The sequence below is a fragment of the Pseudoliparis swirei genome, chromosome 21 (assembly GCF_029220125.1).
Source record: "Pseudoliparis swirei isolate HS2019 ecotype Mariana Trench chromosome 21, NWPU_hadal_v1, whole genome shotgun sequence".
Lineage (NCBI taxonomy): Eukaryota > Metazoa > Chordata > Actinopteri > Perciformes > Liparidae > Pseudoliparis > Pseudoliparis swirei.
Genome location: NC_079408.1, coordinates 8,710,521 through 8,736,371, shown reverse-complemented (window position 1 = coordinate 8,736,371; position 25,851 = coordinate 8,710,521). Strand labels below are relative to the sequence as shown.

The window sequence follows — 25,851 nt, the reverse complement described above, 5'->3', positions numbered from 1 at the left end:
GATGTCTTCATATTAGCCTCTGCTGGAAAATGTCAACAGAACGAAGATAATTAATAATTAAACCAGGAAAGAAGAGTGTAAAGTTAACATAAAAATACAATGAAATTTAAAAAAGGCTGTTATACACATATACACTTATTTGAAAGAGTATATACGTTGTCAGTTTAAAGCGACAAAGTGAAACGAGACAGAACTAAACAATTATCCTCAAATGTTGCAGATTTTTTATTGGAAATGTGTGATGAACAATTCATTCATGACTTTCACAACTTAACACGTTTAAAAAATGTAATGAAAAACAGCTATATCAAGCAATAATCATAGTTGCTTTGTAAAGGCAGCTATCAGGGCTAACACTCCTGCGACTGCCAAAAAAGCTACATGTAGATATTCAGAAATTAAATCTAACAGGAAATCCTCAGTTAGAAGATTATGCAGGCATGTGAAATACTAAAATGCATATCTTGAACGTGTATACAACATCATGCTATTCACTTTGAAGTAAATATATATAATCAAGACGAAATTAATATTTAGAAAAGATTCATCGAGAATTTATAAGAAGTTTGAACATTTACTTTGAATGGAAGTCATGTGGTCTGAGAACACTTACATAAATAAGCTGCATGCCATTACGTATATTTAGTAATTTACATGTAATGCACAAGATGCAGCTAACTTATAGGCTCCATGATTCTGCTATAACTATATGTTATTTTTAATAGCGACAACTTGCGTTTAAAAATCGGAAACCTGCCGTTTTTTACCTGGGGAAATATCACGAAACATGAAGGCCGACGGTTCACGGACAGTCGGTGGAAACGGAACAGGCTATGATGCTGCGGCTTAGGTGAAAGCACATGAAAACACACGCACGCACGCATCCTGTCCTGTTTGACTTTTCAATGATGGCCAGCCTGCCGCCTTTACGCCGAGCGGCTCGTCAGAGATGGCAGTTCCACTGACAACTCTTCCCCCCTGTCTGCCCTTCAAGAATGCCTTCGCCCTTTCGGCTGGAGCATCATCTTCCACCAAGAGAGCCCAACATGAGTTTCCCCGGCGTGGCGCATGACGCGTGGAGCGGCTGCAGACGCGGTGGCATATACTTTACCTTTGTCAGAGGCGAGAAAACAGCCGCACGGCACAGCAGCAGGTTGAAATTAAATCCTCTACGGTGCCCTCCTGCTCTCATTGAGCAATGTGTGACCGCTCTCTGCTCTCCAGCGACAGAGGAGGAGCTTTGGAGGAGAGAAGGGGGGAAAAATGCGTTTCCAACTGCGCTCACCTCTCTCCCGCAGCAGCAGCAGCCACAGCAGCACCCACCCAGTCGTCTTTAAGAGAAAGAAAAAAATCGCCCTGTCGAAAACACCTTGCTAATGTAGCAGAATAGTGAGCTGGGCTAGGCTGCCCACGTGAACCGCTTGGTTTATTAATAAAACCAGGTAAGCGACAGGCAGCGCATCCTTTCCTGCTCGCTTCGCGCGGTGGGGGCTTTGGTGATGTTGCATTTTGAGGGAGGAGTTGCCGTGGTTACACAGCAAATGGCAGTATTTCTACTGGTCCCTTGTTTTATTTTATTTTTTATTAGCATTATTCCTATGATGACGGAACAGGTGAATACGCCTCCGCTCCGTTGCAGATTGACTTGCAGGCGATGCCGTGTAGGTCATTTCAAGGTTATATGCAAGGGGTGGATCGACTGGAACGTGCAACCATAGGAGCAGCATCGGTGTTTTCTCCTTCTTACTTAAGATAGAGTCCAATGTTTCACTTCTTGGATTCACATATTGGAACTCGTTTGTTTATTTCTACAAAAAAATAAGTGTTAAAAAGGACCCTTGTGGGGTTTAAGGGGTTGTGTAAGTTTTTTTTTCTTGGTCGGGTGCAGTGACAACTTTATTCATGCAGAATAAACGAACAATATGTAAGAAGCAATATATAAATGTGTGAGCTTTAGAGGCGGTAGTCAGATTTTGGTACAATTTGACCGAGCCATGCAGGCTAGAAGTTTCAGTCTTCATGCTAAACTAACCGGCGGCTGGATTAAGCTTCAAATTAAGCAAACAAATCTAAGATTGATTTTCTCATTTATTTCTCGGCAATTCCCAATTCGTTGAACATTTAGTTCAATGTCTTGATTTTTTTTTTCAAGTGTTCGATTACCATAATGGGAGAGTGGACATTAATTAAACAGGTAGAGGATGCTTCAGTTTGCTTCATTTTTAATGTCAGCCAATACCCTCATCTGACATAACCTTCATGTACACCGCCCCGTGGGTCGCCATGTCCCCCCCCCCCCCCCATGTCAAAGAAAGCCCCCCAACCACTTAGCATTAGTCGACCAAACCCTATTTGATAGATGCAGACACGCAATCTCTACACAGTGTGACATGTGTGACACTAATGGCCTGGTGCTATGATAAATCATGATTCACTGACCTCATTGATTGCGCCCTCTCCGCTGCTTTCATCTCCTCTCAGCTGTAGCTGCCGTGTGTTACCTAACAGGAAACACAGAGGCCGACAGCATTGACTTGACTTGAGATTATCAATAGTCAGATGATTTGTGACGACTGTCCGTCGTGGTTCATGTTAGTCCAGAGTTTTTAAAGCCTAATACCTATTTGAATTGGACACCTCTGTATGAGTGCATTTACCTTACTACATGCAAGAAAGCAAAGGAGCACATTTCCTAAAATGTCAAACTGTTCGTTTAACCTTGAAGGCTCAACCTCCTTATGTCAATCATAACTCTCTCATCACAGGACCTGCAAGTGAAGTCCCATCACACTCAGAAGCCCAGAAGACAACTCATAGGGGCTTAGTTTGAGCGCCTCATGCAATTAGACCCTTCTTGTCCTCTAAACTTCTACTTCTTTCAAACACCAAACCTCAAGTTTGTTACGCAGGTTTTCTGTGGAACACTTGAAGGCCAAAGTCTCAGAATGAGTTAAATACTCATCATGATGAGTATTGGATTGGTGGTTCAAGTGGTTCAATCTGATTGATGATGTAGCTTTCTTATGAGTTCATTCACCAATCAAATCCTCATTTTAATGAGGACGGCCACCATTTGCAAAAACGTGGGACTAGTTGGTGAGGTCGCCCAGTGCCGATAAATGTAGAAAGGAGCTTGGCCCAAACTAAAAAGGCATTTTCTGTTCAGTTGGACTATTGGTCGGATAAAACAAAACATTTAATGATTATTTTTAAGTTTTATAGACAAAACGATTGATCATTTGAAAAACAATGCTTCGACTTTATAAAAATAAAAATATATATAAAGAAAATGACTGTACTGTATACTACTATAAATAATCCTTAGTGGCAGCCATACTTAATGTTCGCACGTGTTTTACAGTTAACAAATTGTGTTTGGAAGAAGACTCCTGAAGATGAAATGACATCAATGGACCTTTTCATCTGAATTGAGAAACAGAAAAAGACTGCATAAGTTAAAGTTGGGTGTGTTGATCTTGTGTGTTCACCTGGCCAAAGGGTGATAGTAAATCACAGAAGTTAGTCTGAAGACTGTAAAGCAAGGGCCGTCCCAAAAGCTGATCCATTTGTTAAATATTATGTTTAGCTGTATGACCACATGCATTAGATTGATAGCCACCATCTTTATAAAGTGCACTCAGCGCCTGTGATCCTATCGTCCTTCAAATTAGATCTCAATATTTTTGCCAATCAAATGAGATCCCATCCAGACCCTCGTCAGCTCTTTTTCAACAATGGCCCCCCGTGCACACGCAGCCGCTCCTCCATCCCGCCGGACAGCCCACCCTTGATGCGGCTGCATTTCCAGCCTAAAAGTGATGACTTGCCGCAGGTCATGTGGGTTGTGGTGGGGAGGAAGGGGTTTTTGAGGGGTGATGGTGCCAGTTGTTTTGATTTGGCTGAAATCTGTGCTGTGACAAAAACAACAGAAATTTCCATGCTGGCCCTAACCCCCACCCGGGCCGCCCTCGCTTCGGCCCGGCAGCTAAATCCGAGCCTTTGTGTCCCACATAGTTGTATGGATTTGTCAGCAATGGGGCAGGGGCAGCGGGGGGTAGATAGGGTGATGATAACCAAGCAAGTTTTTCCGGTGAAGAGGGAAGAACAATTGACTAGATCAAGGTATTGAATTAGCTTCATTAAACAAGTCATAATTGTTCATAAGCAATGCCAAAAGCAGTTTGGTCCTGCAGATGAGGAAAGTAGTGAAATTAAAGAGTCCCAAGATAAGCTTTTTCTAAGAGACTTGCTGTGGATTAGATGTTGAAAGCCTCATATTAGCAACCCCCCACCACCACACGTCTGTACAAAGAGGCTTGGACAGACCACCTGCCCCTTAGGAAAATGCGGTCAGCAAAACAAAATGGGCATGGGCACCAATGGCATGCTCAGATGGTAAATAGTGAATCAATGAGACTCTTAAAACCGCTGAGTAAATGTATTCCAGAAGACAAATGGGCTGCCACTGCAGAGTGAAACACACAAAAGCAAGATTGTTCAAAGATAAAGTGGGAGAGACCATTTTAGCTGAAAATCAGGGGTGGCTGGGAATATTCATTTTAGCAGCAGTAGCTTTGAAGAGATTACTGAATTGATAATCCACAGGCAGGACTGATCACTAAGTGCTGGAGCTGATTAGATACAAGCCCACAGTGTGGAAGTGAGACCCGACTTTTACTGGTGGTCCATTTGAAAACACAGCCCACATCATGTTGAGGAGATCTCACATTTTAAAAGTTAATTAGCTGTATCTACTTCATTTTGGGGTGTGAAGTATTATGTATGTATATATATATATATATATCGCTATATTGTTTGTAAATATTGTAAATGTACAACAGCAGTCGGAAATAAATTCTAGTGGGAAAATTGGACTTTGACCCAGTGGTGCTTGAAGGTCAACGCTAGCGTCAGTTTGCTAGCATCCTCTGGAAGACAAAGCCAACATGCTGATGTTTGGCAGGTATGATATTTCCCATGCTGACAGTGAGTGTCTATAGATCTGCAGGCATTTGGGCATCTGCCAAAATTACTGGCACAAGTCATTTGGATTCATCCTCTGGGGACCTTGACTCAAATTCTGACATTTAAAATCACAGGTCAAAAATGGGTTTCGTGCTACCAGCAGACATTTACATGTATTTATTTTATTGCTACTTGCACACATTTATCAAAATAGTCACACATTTATTTAGCTTAAAATAATATTCACTGTTGTAGAGAGCAGGTACGGGTGTATGGCTTCCACGCCTTTTGTGTCACCAGGAGGCCACAACCAGACAATTCTACAGGACTCTAGGATAACATGTTACATTTGACTGGAATCTACCTTGGGTATTAAAGTGAAATATATTATCTTAAGTAGATTTCTCTTCCGAGGTCATGTGTTTAGCTGTTGCAAAAATCCAATCAATCTTTGCCTTTTGTGATCGTACAGAATTCAACAATTGCATGATAATACCACAGACAGACACCGGGGACAAAAGAGTTGCATTGTTCTGAATATGGCGTTCAATATTTCATCCCTAAACATCCATGAGACGGGGCCACAAAGAGCAGAATGCAACATTTCTTGTAGGCAATTTCATGTGAGGGTTTCAAGGTTCAAACGCACCACAATATGCTGTACTGTACTTAGTTATCCGTCATTGAGATGTCTGACGTGGAGGACAGCATCGATACAGGGTGTGTGCTGCATTATAAGGTTATAAGGTGTGTCACGCGCCACGCAGATGGGCTGACCGGCTGGGTTGCAGGGATGAGGTTCCGGCGTGAAGAAGTTAAAAAACGGTGGCGGACGACCCCCCCCGATTGCAAAAAAGTAGTGCGCTCGGGCAAAAAATCCGACGACCTGAAAAAAAAAGTTGAAAAATGTTTCATGCTCTGATGGCATAAGGAAGGCAAAAGCAGAGCTGTAATCCTATTTTAATCGCAGTGGATTTATTAAACAGGAGCAGCAGGTTTAAATCTCAGCAGATTACACAGAAGGCCCAAGGAGATGTGGAGAGGGGGTGCGGGGGAGGGGGGGCTTGCGTAATCAAGTGCACTTAAGGTGAGATGGTTCATCTTTGACTAGTCAGGACCGCTTGAGAAGTCGGGGCCACGGGGGACTCCTCCAGATGAGAGGTGTGAATTCAGATAGCTTTACAGTAAACACATCCAAATGATACAGCCATCATTCATTTATTGACATTTTGTTGTAAGATCTAAATTAAATATTCCATTGAGATGTCTTAGAATAATTATATCTGACGAGATTAAGACAGAGTGCCTGCAGATGTTACTAATTATTTGGACGTGTGTGTGTGTGTGTGTACACTGAAATGTGTCTCTTGGAGTCAGTGCAAATCTCCTTGGCACTTTTTGTCAAAGACCTTGATTCTCGTGAAGAACTGGTTTTAAGCCCAGGTCGCGCCACATCTGGACTTAATCAAATCAATCCCTAAACAGAACATGTAGGACAAGCCTCGACCTCGAGAGGTCATCAGTAATTAAAAAGTTTCCAATCAACAAACAATGAGTGCAGTGAGTGGTATTCATGTTTGTTTTATTGCTTGTCTCACATTCACAAAAAAATGTCGTGGAAATACAATCTTGCTCTTGTGTGTGATTCAACAAAAAGGGACATTTACATACAACCAACTTGGCAATTGATAACTAGAATGGGCACTCGGTAGAGCGCATACCTTCGCATATCACAAGATTGGGCATTGAATTATGAACATGTTGGCATTAGTTGCATGCCAATTGGATATAAATTGACCGCGCTATGGTAAAAATAAGATTTTGACCTTTTCATGACCTTGACCTTTGACCCGATCGATCCCAAAATCTAATCAAATGGTCCCCGGATAATAACCAATCAGCCCACCAAATTTCATGCGATTCAAGAAGATGTTGACCTTTTTCATGACCTTGACCTTGACCTTTGACCCGATCGATCACAAAGTCTAATCAAATGGTCCCCGGATAATAACCAATCAGCTCACCAGATTTCATGCGATTCGTTTTAATACTTTTTGACTCATGCGAATAACACGCATACAAATACACGGCAATCAAAACATTACCTTCCGCATTTTCAATGCGAAGGTAATAAATGTCTCTCACGCTCATTGGCGACAAGTGATCTCATACAATGCAAAAATAAAAATGTTAAAACTGCTCCTGACTGGACCAAGTGAAGGCACCAAATGTTAGAGGCAACGTTATAACTATTTAATTATCATTGAGTAGTAGACTGGATTTGTTTGTGAAACAATAGTCCCATGCAGGTGCAATGATTAATCTCCAAACAACAGTGCACAATAATGAACTTTCAGCCCGTTAGTTTCATGACTTCAAAGCGGGTCTGGACAGAGCTTTGCATTCTCACTGAACTTTGCCAAATATTTTTGCCTTAAAGGATGCCAAGCTCACCATCTGTTGGCTGTGCTTGGCAAATGTCTGTTTTGTGACACAAGCCCTCTTTAATTAGGGAGCCATTTGAGCTATTTCTCTAATTTGTAATGCGTTGCCACCTGCATATTGTCTCGTAGTGTCCATAGCATGTATATTAAAAATTACTTTTTACAAATGGTGATTCATTGGCCAAGTTTTTTTTGGATAGTTAGAGGTATAAGTGCAACAATTTTGACATTTTTTGGATAAGAAAAGCATTTTGTGAATAAACAAAACCAAAATATAGCCTTGATTCTTTTGAGCTATTAAAGAATCAATGATTAAATGTTTGCACAATTCAGTTGAGAGTAACATTTACATGTGTGTGCACATGTTTTACTGCATTAGATCATATCAGGCTAAATGGGAGGCAAAATATGTTCTATTGCTCTGTACGATAAACCGTAGATTGCATAGAAATACACATTACTTCATGGCACCTTCAGGGTCGTTTACATCAAAACTAAATAGAGCCGTCCTTGTCCAACACAGATCAAAAAACAAGCTCCCTTATTCTTAACAAAACTAACAATTCTTAGTGAGCTCCTATTTTGATAATATATTAGATGTTTAGTTAAAAGGGACTTTGTTGAAACTAAATGGAGTATGTGCATGCATACATTTCTTCACAATACCAACCGACAACTGTCCGGTCTCTTCAACGAGCATACAACTGCTACCATCTACTGGACAAAACATGCACTGCATGTACGTTACAAACCAACACGCTCCCCTTTTGGCGCATTGACTTTCCTCCTTGGTTTTGTAAAGTCGCTTTTAGGAGGAAGTATCTGTCGATGGGCTTCTTTGCAATGTTTTGACTTGTCAAACAGGTAAAACACAGGTGCAACTAATCACTTTAATTAGGCTCTAGGTGTGCCAGTAGGGCCATGTCAGGACACAAGTGCACAAAAAAACAAAAAAAACTCATTGGATGAACTCAATTATATTGTGGGCAGGTTTCCATTCAATAATTACATGCAACTCAAACTCAAATGTAGCATATCAGTGCAATAAAATGTAATTAAGTTAGTCCAACTAATTTTTATCAAATATAGCTCAAATAAAATATGAATATATATAATAGAAAATAATAAACAAATAAACAGATTGATCTGGAAGTCAGTAACAAGACACAATTGAACTTCAATACACAGAACAAAGGTATTAACATTTTTATTTTATCGGAACATTTGAAGAGGGGTAAAGTAATGAAAAGTAATAAAAGGTAATGAGGTTATAAAAATGGGGAAAAAGTAATAAAGTAGCGAGGTTCATTCTAAACTACTATGAAAAACGAATACAGTTACTAACCAAGTAATCTATTGGTATGAGTCTGCGTTAATCTTGCTGCATCTGGTCAGGTCACAGTCAGGAGAAAAGGCTGAAAGACGACTGAAAGCATGCGATCTGGCACATGCATGCGCAAAGGGTAGTCCCCAATTAAACACATTTATTTTGCGTTGATATTCACACCATCTAACCTAATTTAATCTAATAAATGAAAGTTTTCCTAAATGTTGTGTTACACCCATTACATATAAATATCTTCATTTTTGTAATTGATTTATGAAACCATATTAAATGTGTCACCTCTCAGGGCTTGAATCGTTTTATTGAGTGTGAGAACAATAGCAGAAAGCTGGAACTTGAACATGTAAATGGTAGGCAGCAATCATTACACTTATTGGTTAAACCTCTGGCCTTACCCTGCAGAGACATGTGAAAACAAACTGTGGAAAGGCCCTACGGTTTAAATCAATTAGTCTTAAACACGGCTCCTCAGCCAAGGTTTCTTTGAGATTTTCTTGGATGTATTGAAACCGTTTTCAAGAGCAATTTGTTTTGGAGTGAATTATATAATTGTGCCCCATTGATCCCCCATAAATGTACTTATGCAAATAAGAAATGGAGCTCTTTTTTTGGGATATATTTACAAATTTAATCAGCTGGTATTGATACATATATTATATTTATTTGTTTCCCCTTCAGAATAAAGAAATCAATTGACTAATGCAATCCTCATATACATTCCATCAACTTATCTTTCTATAATGTAATGAACATCCTACAATTTGTTATATACTAATCTATATGTGTAGTAATTAAAAAAACACCAGCAGGGGGCAGAGTAACGGGAAACGCACGTGAAATAACAGAGGAACTTTAACCCGCAACACCCGCCTCGCTCCTTCCTCTTCCGGTTACGACGACAGCAGGTATGGCGGCGCCCTGTTTTACTCTGGAACATAATGTTTTCAAAATCCACTGTAATCCTACGTTTTAGAATACAATGTAGTCGACGTTAAATCGTGATTATACGATAAACAAGTCCTTGTTTCCGACGATGTGACCATTGCAGTAGTTTGTTGTTTCTGTGAGACATTACGGAAGAGCCGTGTCCGGGTCCTTAAGGCCGCTGAGTTGTGCGCCGCTCGCAGCTTCGTTAAAGGCGTTTTAATACCAACATAATCTTAAACGAAGCAGTGTATCTGCTGCTTTAAAAAAAAATAACATGTTCAGCTTCATGTCCTAACACTGCATCTGTCTTTCTAGTTTCACAATGGTGCAGCGCCTGACTTACCGCCGTAGGTTGTCCTACAACACCGCCTCCAACAAAACCAGACTGTAAGTGTTTCTCTCTCTCTCTCTCTCTCTATATACATATATATATATATATATACAGGACTGTCTCAGAAAATTAGAATATTGTGATGAAGTTCTTTATTTTCTGTAATGCAATTAAAAAAACAAATGTCATGCATTCTGGATTCATTACAAATCAACTGAAATATTGCAAGCCTTTTATTCTTTTAATATTGCTGATTATGGCTTACAGCTTAAGAAAACTCAAATATCCTAACGCTAAATATTAGAATATCATGAAAAAGTATACTAGTAGGGTATTAAACAAATCACTTGAATTGTCTAATTAACTCGAAACACCTGCAAGGGTTTCCTGAGCCTTGACAAACACTCAGCTGTTATAAATCTTTTTTTTTACTTGGTCTGAGGAAATATTAAAATGTTATGAGATAGGATTTTAGAGTTTTCTTAAGCTGTAAGCCATAATCAGCAATATTAAAAGAATAAAAGGCTTGCAATATTTCAGTTGATTTGTAATGAATCCAGAATGCATGACATTTTTGTTTTTTTAATTGCATTACAGAAAATAAAGAACTTCATCACAATATTCTAATTTTCTGAGACAGTCCTGTATATACACAATGTCTGCCATGCCGCCTGCTCCATCACAGCAGCTTCGCGGTGTAAATGCTCCCGGCTAATCGTTGTGTTGTGTTGCAGTTCCCGGACACCTGGTAACCGTATTGTGTTCCTGTACACCAAGAAAATCGGCAAGGCTCCCAAGTCGGCATGTGGCATCTGCCCAGGAAGACTGCGTGGAGTAAGTACACGCATTAAATTGTAACTAATAATCTCTGCCTTTCTTCAGTAGGCTGAATGTGTGCGTGGTTACTGCCGTGGTGCATGCATTTGAGGTCCGTATGGCCCACATGGATCTGGTCGTATTGTATATCGCCGATTAATTCAAAACAAATCAGCTGCAGTAGTTGTTGATTAAAGTTCTTCCCAGATCTATAAATATGTAAACTTGTTCATGTTGACGAGGAAATGCAGCTAAAGTTAAATGTGCATTTCCATCAATTTGGCACTGGATAGGTGGAGTAGAGCATCCTGTGTGCTCAAGACTGCTTCAAATGCTTTATCAGTATCAACACAGCTGTCTTGGCTTGCTGTTTCAGAAATAAATGTTGGACTTCTCCACTCAATTATACTGATATTAAAATCTTGTTCATGTGGCGTCCATGAAAACAATCTTGAGCAATCGCTTGAGTTTTGGACTTAAACTGCTTTACCGACAAGCTGCCACAGATGCATGCAACTGAGACGTTGTGTTTGTGACTTTGTGACAGTTTTAATGTGCTAGAAGTCGTCCAGGGGATCCTAACGTGGAGCTTCATGTTCTGCAACCAGTATGGCATTCGTCAGTACTTTTCCCGATAGATAAAAAAGATGGCTAATGATGGGAGCAGTCCTAGTTCACTTTCTCTCACATTATATGGGTAATTTCTGATACTGTACAGTTGACACTTACTGAACAGCTCAAAATGGCTCGTACTCAATCTAGAGGCTGGAGGAAATATCCATATGTGGCCATTTGGGATCCAGCAGAACACAACTTTTGTAATAAAAGGACGTTCAGTCTGTCTTTGACAAACCAACTAAAAACTATTTTAAATGCATCTATTTGATAGGTAAACCTAACAACAAGAGGTCTGATTAAAACAGTGCCTTTTATAGTTGGGGAGAAAAACCCAAACTGCTTACATGTGCCTTTATTGTGGGCTGGTTCTCTTCCCTCAAATATGTGGACACATCCGCCAGTGCTTTTTAGAAAAAGGTGCTTCTTTTAACCTGTCAGTATTCAGGAAGGAACTATGGGGTAAAATGCAGGTTAATTCCCCAAATCCAAAGTTATAATGTATTTTACACTTCAAAGCAAAAGTACCCACTCTATTTTGATTAGTCAAGCGGTAGAACTGTAAAAAGTGTTGTGCCCTGTCTATTCTTTTGAGCGCAGGGTTCAAATCCTGTCTTTCAGGAAGCCTGGAATCATTTTCGTTGTTTCTGTTGAGTAGCCTGCACTGTGGAGTTTGCTTGTTTTCAAGCACGAAGACTTGTTTCCGTGCTTCACCGCATTTTAATGTTTTGGATAACTTAACCCCTGGTGGTGTCTCATTGTGTCTCTGTTGTCTTGCAGATCCGCGCTGTTAGACCTCAGGTTCTAATGAGGCTTTCCAAGACCAAGAAGCACGTCAGCAGGGCCTACGGAGGCTCCATGTGCGCAAAGTGTGTGCGTGACAGGTAAGATGAGGGGTTCCCTTCTCCTTTCTTTGTTGCTGAGAAACTGGAGTGATGCATTTGTCTTGGAGGCTGATAAGTTGTCACCTCTACAACTCGGAACAGTTATCAACAACATGAATCAGACCAGTCTCTGATGCCTTATTTCTAAATTGACTTTCTTTCATTCTCAGGATCAAGCGTGCTTTCCTGATTGAGGAGCAGAAGATTGTCGTCAAGGTGCTCAAGGCACAGGCACAGAGCCAGAGATCTAAGTAAAATGTGTATTTGTACTGCCACAATAAAAAATGACAAACAAATCTATTTTCTGATGTGATTTATGATGTTTTGGTGTGTTTAATTGGTATGGGACGTGTGACTGACTGGGTTTGAGTTAAAGCAAATGTATATTAGATTAATCGCTAATCTGAACAAATCTTTAAACTACCATTTAAAAAGGGCCTTTAATTATTTGGAATTGCAGTAGTTTAATAGATTATGTTCGAGTGTCATGAACATTGTTAAAATTAAAAGTGGAAACGATACCAGACGTAACACTTTCTTTATGAATAGTTATATTTGTCAATGTTGATATTGGCCTTAACGTGCAAAATGGATTATCCTATAACCTAAATACTAGTATGCAGTGATTTTGTGAAGATTGAACAATTTGATCTGTAGCTACATTATTAACCCTGATTAGTAAATAAGGGTTTTCACATTTGTCCGTAGTGAAGAATATCTCCAGGATTAAGCAGCAGAACATCACAACCAAGCTACATGATATAAATCAAGATATTGTCTACATTAATAACCCTTTACATGTAGGACACCAAGTCAAGTCTGTTTATGAAACTCATGAATGTGGAAGAAGAGTTCTAAAAAAATAGATTTTTTTATTTAGCTCAATTGCATTATACATTTTTTAAAAGCAATTACTATCATGCATTGTAAGACACTTATTTGGTGAGTATTTATGCGTGGACGGGGTGCATCGCACTAACATCGCCGAATAGTGTTTCTACGCGTTGGAGAAGAAAACGACTGCCCGGTGCGGAGGAACAAAAGCATCTACTTCCGGGACACGTCAACATAGCGGCTACGCAGACGAGCGACAGCACCGAGACCGTAGAGAGGCACTTCGGTTCAAGTCATGGAGACATTATACAATATTCCGTTTGCGTTGCTGGAATGCCCCAATGTCAAGCTGAAGAAGCCGCCGTGGCTGCGCATGCCGTCGGCCATGACTGTGTACGCGGTGGTTATGGTGTCCTACTTTCTCATCACCGGAGGTAAATGCTAACGCAGAGACAGCTAACAGCGAGCTAGCCCGTTAGCCGTGACTCCACTGCATCTCGACGTGTCGGGAAAAGGGTTACAGTTGATGCATGTGCTGTTTTATATCATGCCAGATAAAAGTCTTCTCGGGAAACGGCTTGCTATATTTAACTCGCTTCGCGCAGTGGACGAGAGAGTAAGTTGAGCTAACCTATCTGTGCAGTAGAGCTAGCACCAGAATGCATCCTGGTCTATGTAGCGTTGCACTCAAAATGAATTTTAATAGGGTCAAGCAGTAGTGTTAGAAATGACAATGTCGCGTTGTCAGTCATATTAAATAACCTTGTTGTGTCTAACACCTGATACTGATACCTGACTTGAATCCCCCCCACGTCATAGGCATCATCTACGATGTTATTGTAGAGCCACCTAGTGTGGGTTCAATGACTGATGAGCACGGACACCAGCGACCAGTGGCCTTTCTGGCGTACAGGTACGTCAGTCAAGACCTTGTGGGCACCTCCACACACGGCAGCTGAAGGAAGGGGCCAGGCGGTGACGCACAGCCGATAATGCACAGTCAATGCAAGTCCATTTGTTTTTCAGAGTAAATGGACAGTACATCATGGAGGGGCTGGCTTCCAGTTTCCTGTTCACGATGGGCGGCATGGGCTTCATCATCCTGGACCGCTCCAATGCACCAAACATTCCCAAACTCAACCGCTTCCTTTTGCTCTTCATCGGTTTTGTCAGCGTTCTCCTCAGCTTCTTCATGGCCAGAGTGTTCATGCGCATGAAGCTGCCGTAAGTCTCAAGCTTTTTTTCTGTTCTACTCCTGTAATATTTCTTATTCTAACACCGTGTAAAGTCGCTGACACTGTGTGATTCTACTGCTCTGAAGAACTCACGTTTGTTGCGTCACAATGTCGTAACGAATAAATAATCTTTTTTTCAGAGGATACCTCATGAGCTAAAGACAAAAGAAGCTGACTGCGAATGATTTGGAACGACAGAGGACATCAACGCATGGGTGCCAAACTAAAATACGGATAAACGCAACCGTTTCAACAATCAACCAGAGGACTGAAAGCTGACCGTGCCCAAGAAATTAGACGTGGCTGCACTGACTGTCTCGCTCTGTCTCATTGGTATTCTTTGAATTTCTTCTTTCACCGTCTCCAAATTTCCAAAACAAACTGAAATGTCGGAGGATCCCAGAATACTTTCTACAAATTTGAATTTACAAAAAAAAAGCTAAAACCAGAGGAAGTTACTGAACACTGTTGGCATGGAGCCACTGGGTTTGAATCGGGATTAGCACTATATGAATCATTTAAATGGCAGTCTACACAATGATTATGTTCTACATTTTTGTAAAGAAATCATTAAAAAAAGCCTTTGACTTGTCACAGTTGCAGTTTTGTACCTGCATCTGAAATAAATCTTCTTTTCAGAGCTCCTTGCAGTCATATGTACTGTTGTCTATATCAAGACATTTAGAGTTATGTTCTGCTTCGTGTCAAGAGCTACATCGGGCAAATGGGAATGTATCCACGTTTTGTGGCCTGTTTGGGGATAAGTTTTGCACAAATTGTAATTTCTCCTCCAGAAGATGACACCACAGATCTACCAGGTGGCAGTGTTTCTGGCCATTGACGTTATGGACATTAATGTGACTTCAGTTCTGAACCTTTTGACGCTGATGTGATATAGAGATATATAACTTGTGGTTATCCACGAGACGGCAAAGTAAGTGGGTGCTTATTTTAAAGTTATTCTTTTCTACGTAACTCAGATTGCAATCGGATCTATCTCAGTTATATATAGTTGTCGCTATTTGGTTCAGCGGTGCATGAAGTACACGCTACATTACACACCAAGTTGCAGTGTCTGCTAAAGCACCATCTGTTGGCCAAAGGTAATTGGTTGTACCTCTTCCCAAAACTATTTGCAGAGTGGAGTAAATCTGCTTTGTAAATGGAGATACATCTTTGTTTTTCAGCTTTGTTTAAGGAAATCCCAGATCTTATAATCGGATCGGACGGAGCTCACCTGTGCTGTCAAGCAACACGGGAAAGGCCGTTCACAGCTGTCCCTCCCCAAGGCCAAATCCTGTCCACGTGTGCGAGGCAGATACATGTGGTACAAACTGATGGTAAAGAATTGCCTAATGCACTCAGGAGGTCAAATACAATGGATCTACATATTGAAAGTATTAAAAGGGGAAGCAGTCATTAAAGTGTCGCTGTACTTTCAATCCTCAGAGACATCAGTGACATTCATATTTTGCAAAATGCTCAAATCAAACTATATAATATTTTTACTCACTTGTCTCTTCCATCATTTCCCCTCCTTACCTTAATCTTATCCATTATTCCCAGTGGCTCTTGAATTTGTCTACGTGGTATTCAATTTCCTTTTTTTTGGGTCTAAAAGTCAAGTTGAAAGACAACAAATCATCCACGTACAATAAAATGGTGTTTGGGTCTATTTAGCTTTGTTCTGAGCTGCCTGCTGGGACACTAAACTGCCCAATGAGTTGGCCACTAGCCTGCTGTCTCCTCTCACTGTTACTGGACTTCACCCAACTCTCAGCCACCAGAGACTCCGTCATTTTTTAAATATCTCTGGGCACTAAAAGGAAGGGCCTCTCTTTGACTGAGGAAGGATGTTTTGGGGACCTGGTCCAGTCTCCATTAAGATGGAACATGGGTGCAATGGGTGAGTGGAATGAGTTACTCAGTACAGCTACTTTTCACCTTCATGTCGATTACGCCTGCATGCGATTCAATCTGACCACCCAGAAGGCAAAGGTCAGGGTGAAGCCCTCCCACCATTTATTAACAAAGTATCACATACAGTCATCTATTAAAACAAGATTGATCACGAGAACATATCTAACGGTCTAAACAAGTAGTCCACACCAACAAAAGTGAGGAATGTTTATAAATCACTTAAACTGTATGAATGCTGAAGTCATTAAGACACTTTGATTTTTCTCTCCCACATAATACCTTTTGATTTGCCAACATCTGGCTTCACAGAAAATCATCGCCACGTGCAAATTAAGAATAGACGGTTGTGTGTAGCGTGGTAGCTCGCACAATTAAGGGACTTTTTTGCACAAAGAAAAACAAACATAATCGACGTGTAGTTATGGGGAACCAGTGGCGCGATGCCCCAGCTCTGTCTGCAGGCAGCGTCATGAACTGATGCGTTTGGCTTGTTGAGCAAATCCCAGACTGCTCTCTCCGCCGTGCGATAACCCACCGGGATGCTGGTGTCCATTTTCATCAGTTGGCAGCTTGAGATAAAACCCGTGAGGAGATGAAGTGATATGAAAAAATCAGGTGATGTTGGCAAAAAAACAAAATGTAAATTGGTTGTAGTCGTCTATTATACATCCGCCTTCTTCATGCAAGATGTAATAGCCTAAAGCGTTGGTCCAGATTTCCACGGTTTACCTCTCGGACGCTTTGGGAGAAAATGTTTGTTATTAAAGGGCATTTCAAATAAGCCGAGTCATACACACCTTTCTTTTATTGCTTTCATTCTCGACACTCAAGGCATCGTGCAACTTCATGCCCAATGCTTCTTCCAGCTCTGGAAACACGAGAACACAGACAATGAGAGTGATAGGGGGCAACCTATTACCGAGATCCCAGTAAATAATGCACACACAACCAGTGAGATGACAACGTGTTACGGGAGATGAAACTTGTGCTGTGGACGTAACTGCAAAGTACCTGTGAGAATGTGGTCGAGTTTGCCCGCCAACAGGTCAGCGTCCTCCTTCGTGAAGCACATCGGGGGCTTAAATTTGAGCACATTGCGGTGCGGTCCGTCAACACTAAGGAGGATGTACTGTTCCTTTAGCCTGGGGGGGGGTATCAATTATTCTCTCCCCAGTGCATTGATTTACTCCATTTATGGTCTGAGTCATATACAGGGCTCTCAAGTTTTGAAGACAGGCAAGAGTGACATTTCCATCAGCACCCCCCCCCCCCCTGGCACAAACCGTTAATGCTTACATTAACACCTGTTACAACCTGCCTGCTGTCAAAACAACATAGCACAGTCACAGTGCATAGTGTGAGAAGGGGTTGTTTGAGTTGTTATTGAACCTCGATCAAATGTCAGATGGATTATCTTAATATAAATAATAATTACAAGTCGCATGACATGCAGCATTTTCATTTCAAAAGCTGAACAATGAAACGCCCACATGAATGGAGATATCTTTTTTCAAATATTACGTTCTCCAACAGACTGCTTTAGCTCGGCTGTCACAGGGACAGATACAGGAGAACCTTCCTGATACAGGAGAACCTTCTTGATACAGGAGAACCTTCTTGATACAGGAGAACATTCCTGATGCATGAGAACTTTCCTGATGCAGGAAAACATTCCTGATGCAGGAGAACTTTCCTGATGCAGGAAAATATTCCTGATACAGGAGAACATTCCTGATGCAGGAGAACTTTCCTGATGCAGGAGAACATTCCTGATGCAGGAGAACTTTCCTGATGCAGGAAAATATTCCTGATGCAGGAGAACATTCCTGATGCAGGAGAACTTTCCTGATGCAGGAAAACATTCCTGATGCAGGAGAACCTTCTTGATACAGGAGAACATTCCTGATGCATGAGAACTTTCCTGATGCAGGAAAACATTCCTGATGCAGGAGAACATTCCTGATGCAGGAGAACATTCCTGATGCAGGAGAACTTTCCTGATGCAGGAGAACTTTCCTGATACAGGAGAACATTCCTGATACAGGAGAACTGAGTTCTCACACTTACCTATATATGACTTCTTGGGCTTCTGCTGTAGCAGGAGTAAGCTTCAACCTGTCCTTTACAAGCTCCACCCCAGCAAAGAGTCCTCGGCATCTGCAGGATGGGACGCCATTTGTATAATAAGCTCTGAACTCGGCTGACTTCTCAGAAGTTGGCTCAATGGAAATTATTACATCGAAAGTTCTTTGATCGAGTTGTTCTCCTAAAACATGTTTTGGATCAAAGTAATATAAACATTGTAAACCTTTTAATTCATAATCTACCACTTTTTGTAATCATAGTGTAACCTATTATATTGAGTATAAACAGCTCTTTAGGAAGCAGTGTTCCGGTTATACGTGTCTGGGGATTTTATTGTTTTATTACTATTGTAAAGTATAGGCGGACAACAATGTGGCCGAGGGTTGTTGTGCGTCTATACTTTACAATAGTAATGAAACAATAACACGATGCTCCGTAATGTGCACAAGACGGCAACCACTTTAATTCTTGACACACACTGTTCGAACGTTTCCTCTCCTCCACTTCTTCCTTTTTTCCCTTCACAAGAAAAGCTAAATACTGTTTCCCAGAGAGCTGTTTAAGAACTCAATATAATAGCTTACAATAGTGACAGGGAATTTTCTCAATAGGGGATTTTTAGAACATAATACAGCTGAAAGTCCAATGTAATTTGTTTAATTAAATGTTGCTCTGGGGATTACAGAAACATGACATGACATATTCTGGTATTGCAAGAGTGTTCATATAGTCAGATAAGATTTATCAGTGTCCTGGATCAGCTGTTGCAGGTCCTGTAACTGTGTGTGTCTGTGTGTGTATGTGTGTGTGCCTGTGTGCTTACCTGATATCACCAACCAGTGGATGCTTGTCTTTCTGCTCTTCCAGCAGACCGGTCAGGTATCTCCCCACACGCAGCGCATTACCCTGGAGATCCTCTTTCTCGATCACGTCTAGGACGGCCATGCCGATGGCACACGACACCGGGTTGCCGCCAAACTGAGAAATGCAAAACCCACACACAGAGGAAAGATTACACCGCGGTTACACTCACACCACCTGGAAAATCAGCTGCTTGATCATCACGAGAATCTGATAAATAACGGGCTCACAATGTCATAGAGTCCGCATATTTTTTTTGTTTATGCTAAACTGGCAACACATTCAACTCAACTACTTCTTGGCATGTGACTGGAAAAGATTCAAACTGCGGCAAACTGAAAATACATACATTCTCCAAACTATACTGGTTTCACAGGAAGTAACTGTAATCTGGGGCGGAACACACTGTCTTGGACAGAAAGTATTTTCCCCCATAATGTGGAAAACAGATGGGTTGATACGGTTGGCAAATATAGACAAGAACATCCAGTCAAGGACGAGGTCGGGTCAGTGACATTTGGGGTCATTTCATGTTTTCTTCTTTGCCTTCTGACTTTGTGTGTGTTTTCTTTTTTTTACATCTTAATAATTACTGTAAGAGCCAAATGCATGATTTCATTTGTTATAATAATTTAGTTTTAAAAGATTTAAAAAGGTAACTGAATATAAATCCTTTTCATTATGATTTGAAAGAATGTTTAGTTTAACATATATAATTTAGTATTGTATTTGAAAGCTTAATAATTTGTCTGAATGTAAGCTTTCAATCAGATGACGTCACGTCAGTATAACAGCTGTGTGTTGGACTGTCAGTCGTGTTTGAGTTCAGAGTTGTTGGAAGCGACATCGTTTTTTGACCGTGTGACCATGTACTATACGTTTTTTAGTAAACATCATTTTGTATGAAATAACTACTTGTGTCACTCGCGTGTCAATTAATAGTTTTTAAGACTGACCTCAAAATAGTGTGGTACAGAAGACCCAGAACTAGACGGAGTGCCACTACAATTAAATTGTACAAAACAAAAAAATGAAAATTCTTCAATCATTAAAAAAAATATAATACCCCTCGCACAACTCTTCCTCATGCTCTTACCGTATTGAAATACTCCATTCCAGACGACGTGAAGGACTGTGCCACCTCTCTGGTTGTGACGACACATGACATCGGGTGACCGTTGCCGATAGGCTTTCCCATTGTGACGATGTCAGGCACAAAGTCTTCTCCCTGAAGCTGGAAGGCCCAGAAGTGGGTGCCAACACGGCCAAAGCCCACTTGGACTTCATCAGCAATGAAAACGCCTCCTGCCTGGCGGACATGCCTGGAGAGTGTGCAGATGCACTCTGATTAGTTACTCATTCTCTCAATAAGGCACCAACGCACAAAATCAACATGATACAAGAAAGTTCTTTTGATCCTGCAGCACTGTCTGGGGTCATCAGAGGAGAACCCTCTTTATAAACCCGTAACTATAGATAGATAGATAGATAGATATGTACGTTATTAATCCCCAAGGGGAAATTTGTTGTAACAGTAGCAGCACCAATAAACTAAACACACAAGAATAAAAAATAAAATATAAAAAACAGGGATGAAAGATAAAGATGTATACAAGAAGTATACAAAGTAAAATATAAAATAAAATATATATGTATCTATACAACATATGCATTATGGTGCAGCTGCTACACGGTTTTTTCTGTACTTTGCTTTAAGCATTTGTTTTGTACATTATGCTAACACATTTAAGAAGCAAACGCACACATGAACTTATCTCTGAAGTAACTTGAGTACATACTGTGCCACTTGCTGGAAATAGCCCGTCGGGGGAATGACCTGCCCGCCACAACTCTGCAATGACTCAGCAATAAAGGCGGCAATCTGCACAAGAGAAACCCATCAGGCCCATCAACCTAAAGCCAGACCGATACACTGGAAAAGAGGAGGAGTTCTAGCATCTTTGACCTGTTGATCTTCCTCTTTCAGCTGTCACAGCTAAGAAATAGGAAGATCATGGAACGTTTGGACAGAAATGAACGTTAATGTACTGTCGGTCACTGTGGAGTAGAACAGAAAGCTGGCTGGGTATTCACTTGAAAACAGTACGCAGGTGTGTATTTTACAAGATCAGCAGGGTGCACCGTTTCATCACATACATGTATCTCTCCAGTATCACATGGGTTATTGTACTCCTTTCGTTGGTTTCCTCCTGTAGACGCATGTCTGCACAAACATCCGTGAGAAACATTCTGTAAAATCCCTGGGCAGAAATCCCGTCCCTCTCGTCAGTGGAAGCAGGGTTGGCGCGAGCTTTTCAATATACGATTAAGGGCCAATAACCTGAAAAGACAATAAGAGTCCTCCCCTACACAAGATCTTTTGAACTGGAATTTGACCATAAACACCAGAGAGCTTGGCCTGAACCTGAGAAATAGAAAGAAAAAAAAGGTGGTAAATTTAATATGTATTCACGAATAAAAGGGGGTAATTATTCCATGTTGTTTTCATACTCAAGGACATTTGACATTTGCAAAATACATTTTTTTTTATTCAGGGCCATGTCCTTGAAGAAAAAAAAGAGTCATTTAAAAATGCAAAATCTCGAAAATAATATGTGTCGCCATACTTCTGCGAACACGACAATGTCAAACACAAACTGTACCTTGCCTCCTTTTTCCTGGACTCCGTGTATAATATCTTTAACTTCATCTGCATATGCTGAGGCAGGGTCAGGGTGGTCTGCTCTGTATTTGCCTCTGTACACATCTGGGCTGGGAGCCTGTGGAAGGGACGAGACATTGAGATGATTAATAAAGCGAGTCACGGGCAATGGCCGCGTCCTCGTGTGCGTGCGTGTGTGTGGCAAATGAATAAACAAAAAAGAGGCAAATAAATTGGTAGGAAAAGTACAGTATCCATGCTAGATTTGCTTAATATTTGACTGGAGTGATGATGGACACCTTTGTTAAAAAATGCAACACATACTGAAAATAGCTCGCTAAATATAAAAACAGACAGTTTTCCGCAAACATCTTGAAAAACGACGACGACCGCTGTAATTTCTTTTGTTACATTTTCAAATGATACACATTTTCTGTCGAACATGTGTCGAAAAATTTTGCCACACGATACTGTCTATCCTACCGTGTGCTCCTCTGAAGTTGTATGCGAGCACATGTGGAAAACAGGCTTAGCCAGTCTTGCAGTCATTTCTAAAATAACAATTCAATTCAATTCAGTTTATTTTGTATAGCCCATTATCACACATTACAATTAGTTTATTTTCTATAGCCCATTATCACAAATTACAAATTTGCCTCAGAGGGCTTTACGATCTGTACACATACGGCATCCTAGTCCCAGGACCTCACATCGGAGAAAGAAAAACTCCCAAAAATCGGTGTGGTCCTTACTCTGTCAACACTTTTTACAATTCTCAACAGAGCTTATGTGTTTGTTCTTCCGACATGTTGCTATGATGACATGCACTCGCAAGCAAGGTGAAAACAACAGCAAGTTGTTTCTGTATTTGTAGAGTCAAGTCCAGGATGACCCTGATGACATCATCCAGGGCAGCTATTGTAATAATTATTTGAAGGGGAGATAATGTGTCCCTTTACTTGTTGAATGAAAACTTAATTTAAAAGAAGAAAAACACATTGGGCCTCATGTCAGAATTACTCATACGAACAAATTCATTCCAAGCTGGCTTGTAAGTGATTCTCGTATACTGTATATTGCGAATGAACTATTCTCTTACGCAGAGAGGGCAGAGATAGCAAATCAAAAACTAGTTTCACAAACATCAAACAATTAGACACATCAGAAACAGGTTTTACTGAGAGCCTGGAAAAGAATCCATGCTAAGTATAGCGCATACAATGACTAAAAACATCCTCATTCCATCGGCAGTCCTCAGTTTGAGATTCTTTGACTGCGTCAAGGGAGCGCAGGGGTGGAGGTGGAAGTGGACAAGCCCGGTAGTGCAAGTTGAGTTATGGTGTTTTAATAGTGTGCGGGCAGGCGGACAGGGAAAGAAAAAGCACTCACCACATGGACTGATTGATTCTGTTCAGTATCTGACAGGTGGTGGAACTTATACGGACTGATGTCGATGAGTGATGAGACATGGCCGTGATACGCACTGCAAACAAAGCAAACACATGCAGTTCTCTCCCTCGCAATACGCCCTTTTCCAGGTATCCATTTGGACATAGCAGGTGTTGTTGATTAAATGACCGACGGCCTGTTTGCAGCCATTCCAGTGAGCCAGCATGCACAATAACAAGGCTCAGATGCTATTAAACACAGCCATCTTTTGGCCCTCTTAATTACACCTGTGTTGACGGGTCAAACCGGCTGCTGTGAAAAGGACCTATATCATGTGAAATGTGAAAACTGAACTATTTTCCCCATGCAAAAGTATGCCATATACCATTTATTTACAAAATGACTCATTATCATCTAGTTACATGAAACAATGACGAGGAAAAAACACTTACTTTTCCAACGTGATGATATCTTTGTGGCCGGTGTACTGCCAGGCTAGTCGAAGGGCCAGGTCGTTGGCTTCAGAGCTGAGGTTCAAAAGCGCAAGGGTTACTTTGAGTTACTCAGTCACTACAGAATACACATGGAAGCTGTGGATGTCACTAGCACATATTGGAAGGCCATTTGAAGTGACTCCTATTTATAAAATGTAAAAGCGTAATTATGCTTGAATATCTGAGTGAAACATTGAAGCTATTTCCACATGGTTACCACACATAATGCAATATTGTCTATACTGTTGCTGTATGCTGTGGCATTTCCCTGAAGTTCTATCGTCATATGCAACATACTATATAGTTTACCCTTCCCCCTTTTGCTTCAGTACAATCTGATCGCTCGTGAGTGCCATTTTGACCGATTGCACAGGTTTTTAAAATAAAAAACCCTTGATGATTTCTTAAGATCTCTGTTGTGTCTGCTTCATGTTTACCAAGGCAAACACCCTGAAACGGGTAAATCCTGTTCACACAGCAAAACATGGACAGGACGTAAATATGGAACCAAGCCATATTGGTTCAACGGTTGTTTCGAGAGCTGTAAAAGCTGAAAAAGCTATACATGCATTGTATCATGTTGTAGTTTTTTTGTCTCAAAATTCTTTACATTCTCTAGGAATGCAGAACTGATTTGTTAACTTTTTAATTGTATTTGTATTCATCGAGTCAACTTTTGTTGTTGTTGTACACGGGCGAGACGCTGTTGTCCCCTCTTGATTACAGTTAATTGACAGCCAGTCTCTCAGGACACAGTTCAAGTAATTTAAGCCGACGTGAGAACATATATGAATAAATGATAATTGCATCCGTCAATCAATTTCCCCACGTACCCCGAGTTGACAAAGTAGCACACAGAAAGCTTGTCGGGCAGTGTGGCCTGCAGCCTCTGGGCATACAGCACAAGGTTGTCGTGCAGGAATCGCGAGTTGGTGTTGAGCAGTTCCATCTGCTGAGCTCCGGCCTTCACGACATCTGGGTGACAGTGGCCCACTGGGGGATGGAAGAAAGGATGCACACAGGAATATAACCGGTCCTCACGGTCAGGACCAAAAAAAACCACCTTTCAAATCATCTAACTGTAATTTCAAGCCAAAAAAGTATCATGACAACTGATACTAAAAGGCACATAATTAGAGGCCATAAGTTTAAATGAAAGAGTGGTGAATGCGGTAGGTCAGGAGACATCCTGTGGTACATTCCTGTCTGTCTGCAAACCGCAGTTCAGGTTCAGTCACTCCGAATGAGGTGGACATTACATGACAGAGCAGAGCAGTTGGTCAAGTCAGTCTGCTCATGCACTCCAAGAAAAGTCTTCAAATATAACAACTCTATAGCTTTGAAGGCACTATCACAGCCTAACGCAATCAAAGTGGTATCAAAATAGATCATATTTGAATGTGTTTGAGCGCGTGTGTTTACCGTGAGCCACATTGTTGATACAATCCAGGTAGCATCCTCCTTTTTCATCGTACATGTACTGGCCTTTGGCTTGCACAATCTTGATAGGGTCATGGCTGAAGAAAATCTTACAAGATGGCCTGCAGAGGAGTCAATATTGATATTTCCACACATGCAACATGTGCCGTTCACCCTGATTTAGCAGGTTTTAATGTTATAGAGCGTTAAGATATTGTCATACTGTGTGTGAATGGCACAACATGAATACATAGTACATTAAATATTACTTAGCTAGAAATATACCACCTACTAAATAAATACGATTCATTTCCAACATTTGTAAGGGGAAAGAAGTCTTAAAAGTTACTGTGTATACAAATAAAAAAATAAACAAGTTTCCACTATTTCATGCAGAAGTCTCTGAGTAACTTGCCCGAAAAACACGTAAAGAATGTCATGTGTATTAAAAACTTTGCGTCATATGACAACAGGCTGTCAGTCATCTTACCCGATGTGCTTCTTCCTCAGTTCTATCGTCTTCCCTTTCACAAACGTCTCCGCAGACATCCTGCGGCTATGGAGCGAGAGGGCCACGCGGAAATAAACAACATCTGCTGGCGCACACACAGCCCAGCTGGGCCTA

At 40.9% G+C, this 25,851-nt stretch overlaps 3 protein-coding genes across 4 annotated transcripts; 2 read left to right on the top strand and 1 right to left on the bottom strand.

Annotated features, from left to right (window-relative positions):
- The first annotated feature begins 9,996 nt into the window (after positions 1 to 9,996).
- Positions 9,997 to 12,627, top strand: rpl34 (ribosomal protein L34). Its single transcript, XM_056442674.1, has 4 exons — positions 9,997 to 10,068; positions 10,747 to 10,846; positions 12,224 to 12,327; positions 12,498 to 12,627. The coding sequence occupies exons 1-4, from the start codon at positions 10,004 to 10,006 to the stop codon at positions 12,580 to 12,582; spliced, it is 354 nt and encodes a 117-aa protein (XP_056298649.1). The 5' UTR covers positions 9,997 to 10,003; the 3' UTR covers positions 12,583 to 12,627.
- Positions 12,628 to 13,395: 768 nt separating this feature from the next.
- On the top strand, positions 13,396 to 14,988 carry ostc (oligosaccharyltransferase complex subunit). Its single transcript, XM_056442936.1, has 4 exons — positions 13,396 to 13,595; positions 13,981 to 14,074; positions 14,188 to 14,385; positions 14,537 to 14,988. Exons 1-4 carry the CDS (start codon positions 13,457 to 13,459, stop codon positions 14,553 to 14,555), a joined length of 450 nt encoding a protein of 149 aa, XP_056298911.1. The 5' UTR covers positions 13,396 to 13,456; the 3' UTR covers positions 14,556 to 14,988.
- A 1,402-nt stretch (positions 14,989 to 16,390) lies between these two features.
- On the bottom strand, positions 16,391 to 25,825 carry etnppl (ethanolamine-phosphate phospho-lyase). Of its 2 annotated transcripts, none has more exons than XM_056442934.1 (13): positions 25,717 to 25,825; positions 25,230 to 25,348; positions 24,641 to 24,800; positions 23,766 to 23,840; positions 23,314 to 23,407; positions 21,926 to 22,042; positions 21,062 to 21,144; positions 20,359 to 20,584; positions 19,225 to 19,379; positions 18,384 to 18,473; positions 17,328 to 17,458; positions 17,114 to 17,184; positions 16,391 to 16,885 (listed from the first exon to the last, which is right to left on the bottom strand). In XM_056442934.1, exons 1-13 carry the CDS (start codon positions 25,773 to 25,775, stop codon positions 16,784 to 16,786), a joined length of 1,482 nt encoding a protein of 493 aa, XP_056298909.1. In that variant the 5' UTR covers positions 25,776 to 25,825; the 3' UTR covers positions 16,391 to 16,783. The 2 variants fall into 2 exon arrangements, with proteins under 2 accessions (XP_056298909.1, XP_056298910.1); XM_056442935.1 differs by having other exon boundaries at positions 16,793 to 17,055.
- Positions 25,826 to 25,851: the final 26 nt, after the last annotated feature.

Bases quoted from the DNA above. Each gene is read 5' to 3' on its own strand.
- rpl34 (XM_056442674.1), top strand. From the start codon at position 10,004: ATGGTGCAGCGCCTGACTTACCGCCGTAGGTTGTCCTACAACACCGCC. The intron at 10,069-10,746 runs GTAAGTGTTTCT...GTTGTGTTGCAG, and splicing joins GCCTCCAACAAAACCAGACT to TTCCCGGACACCTGGTAACC. The intron at 12,328-12,497 runs GTAAGATGAGGG...TTTCATTCTCAG, and splicing joins GCAAAGTGTGTGCGTGACAG to GATCAAGCGTGCTTTCCTGA.
- ostc (XM_056442936.1), top strand. From the start codon at position 13,457: ATGGAGACATTATACAATATTCCGTTTGCGTTGCTGGAATGCCCCAAT. The intron at 13,596-13,980 runs GTAAATGCTAAC...CCCACGTCATAG, and splicing joins CTACTTTCTCATCACCGGAG to GCATCATCTACGATGTTATT. The intron at 14,075-14,187 runs GTACGTCAGTCA...TTTGTTTTTCAG, and splicing joins GTGGCCTTTCTGGCGTACAG to AGTAAATGGACAGTACATCA.
- etnppl (XM_056442934.1), bottom strand. From the start codon at position 25,775: ATGTCTGCGGAGACGTTTGTGAAAGGGAAGACGATAGAACTGAGGAAG. The intron at 24,801-25,229 runs GTAAACACACGC...TCCATCCCCCAG, and splicing joins TATCAACAATGTGGCTCACG to TGGGCCACTGTCACCCAGAT. The intron at 16,886-17,113 runs GTGTGTATGACT...TTTTATCTCAAG, and splicing joins ATGAAAGCAATAAAAGAAAG to CTGCCAACTGATGAAAATGG.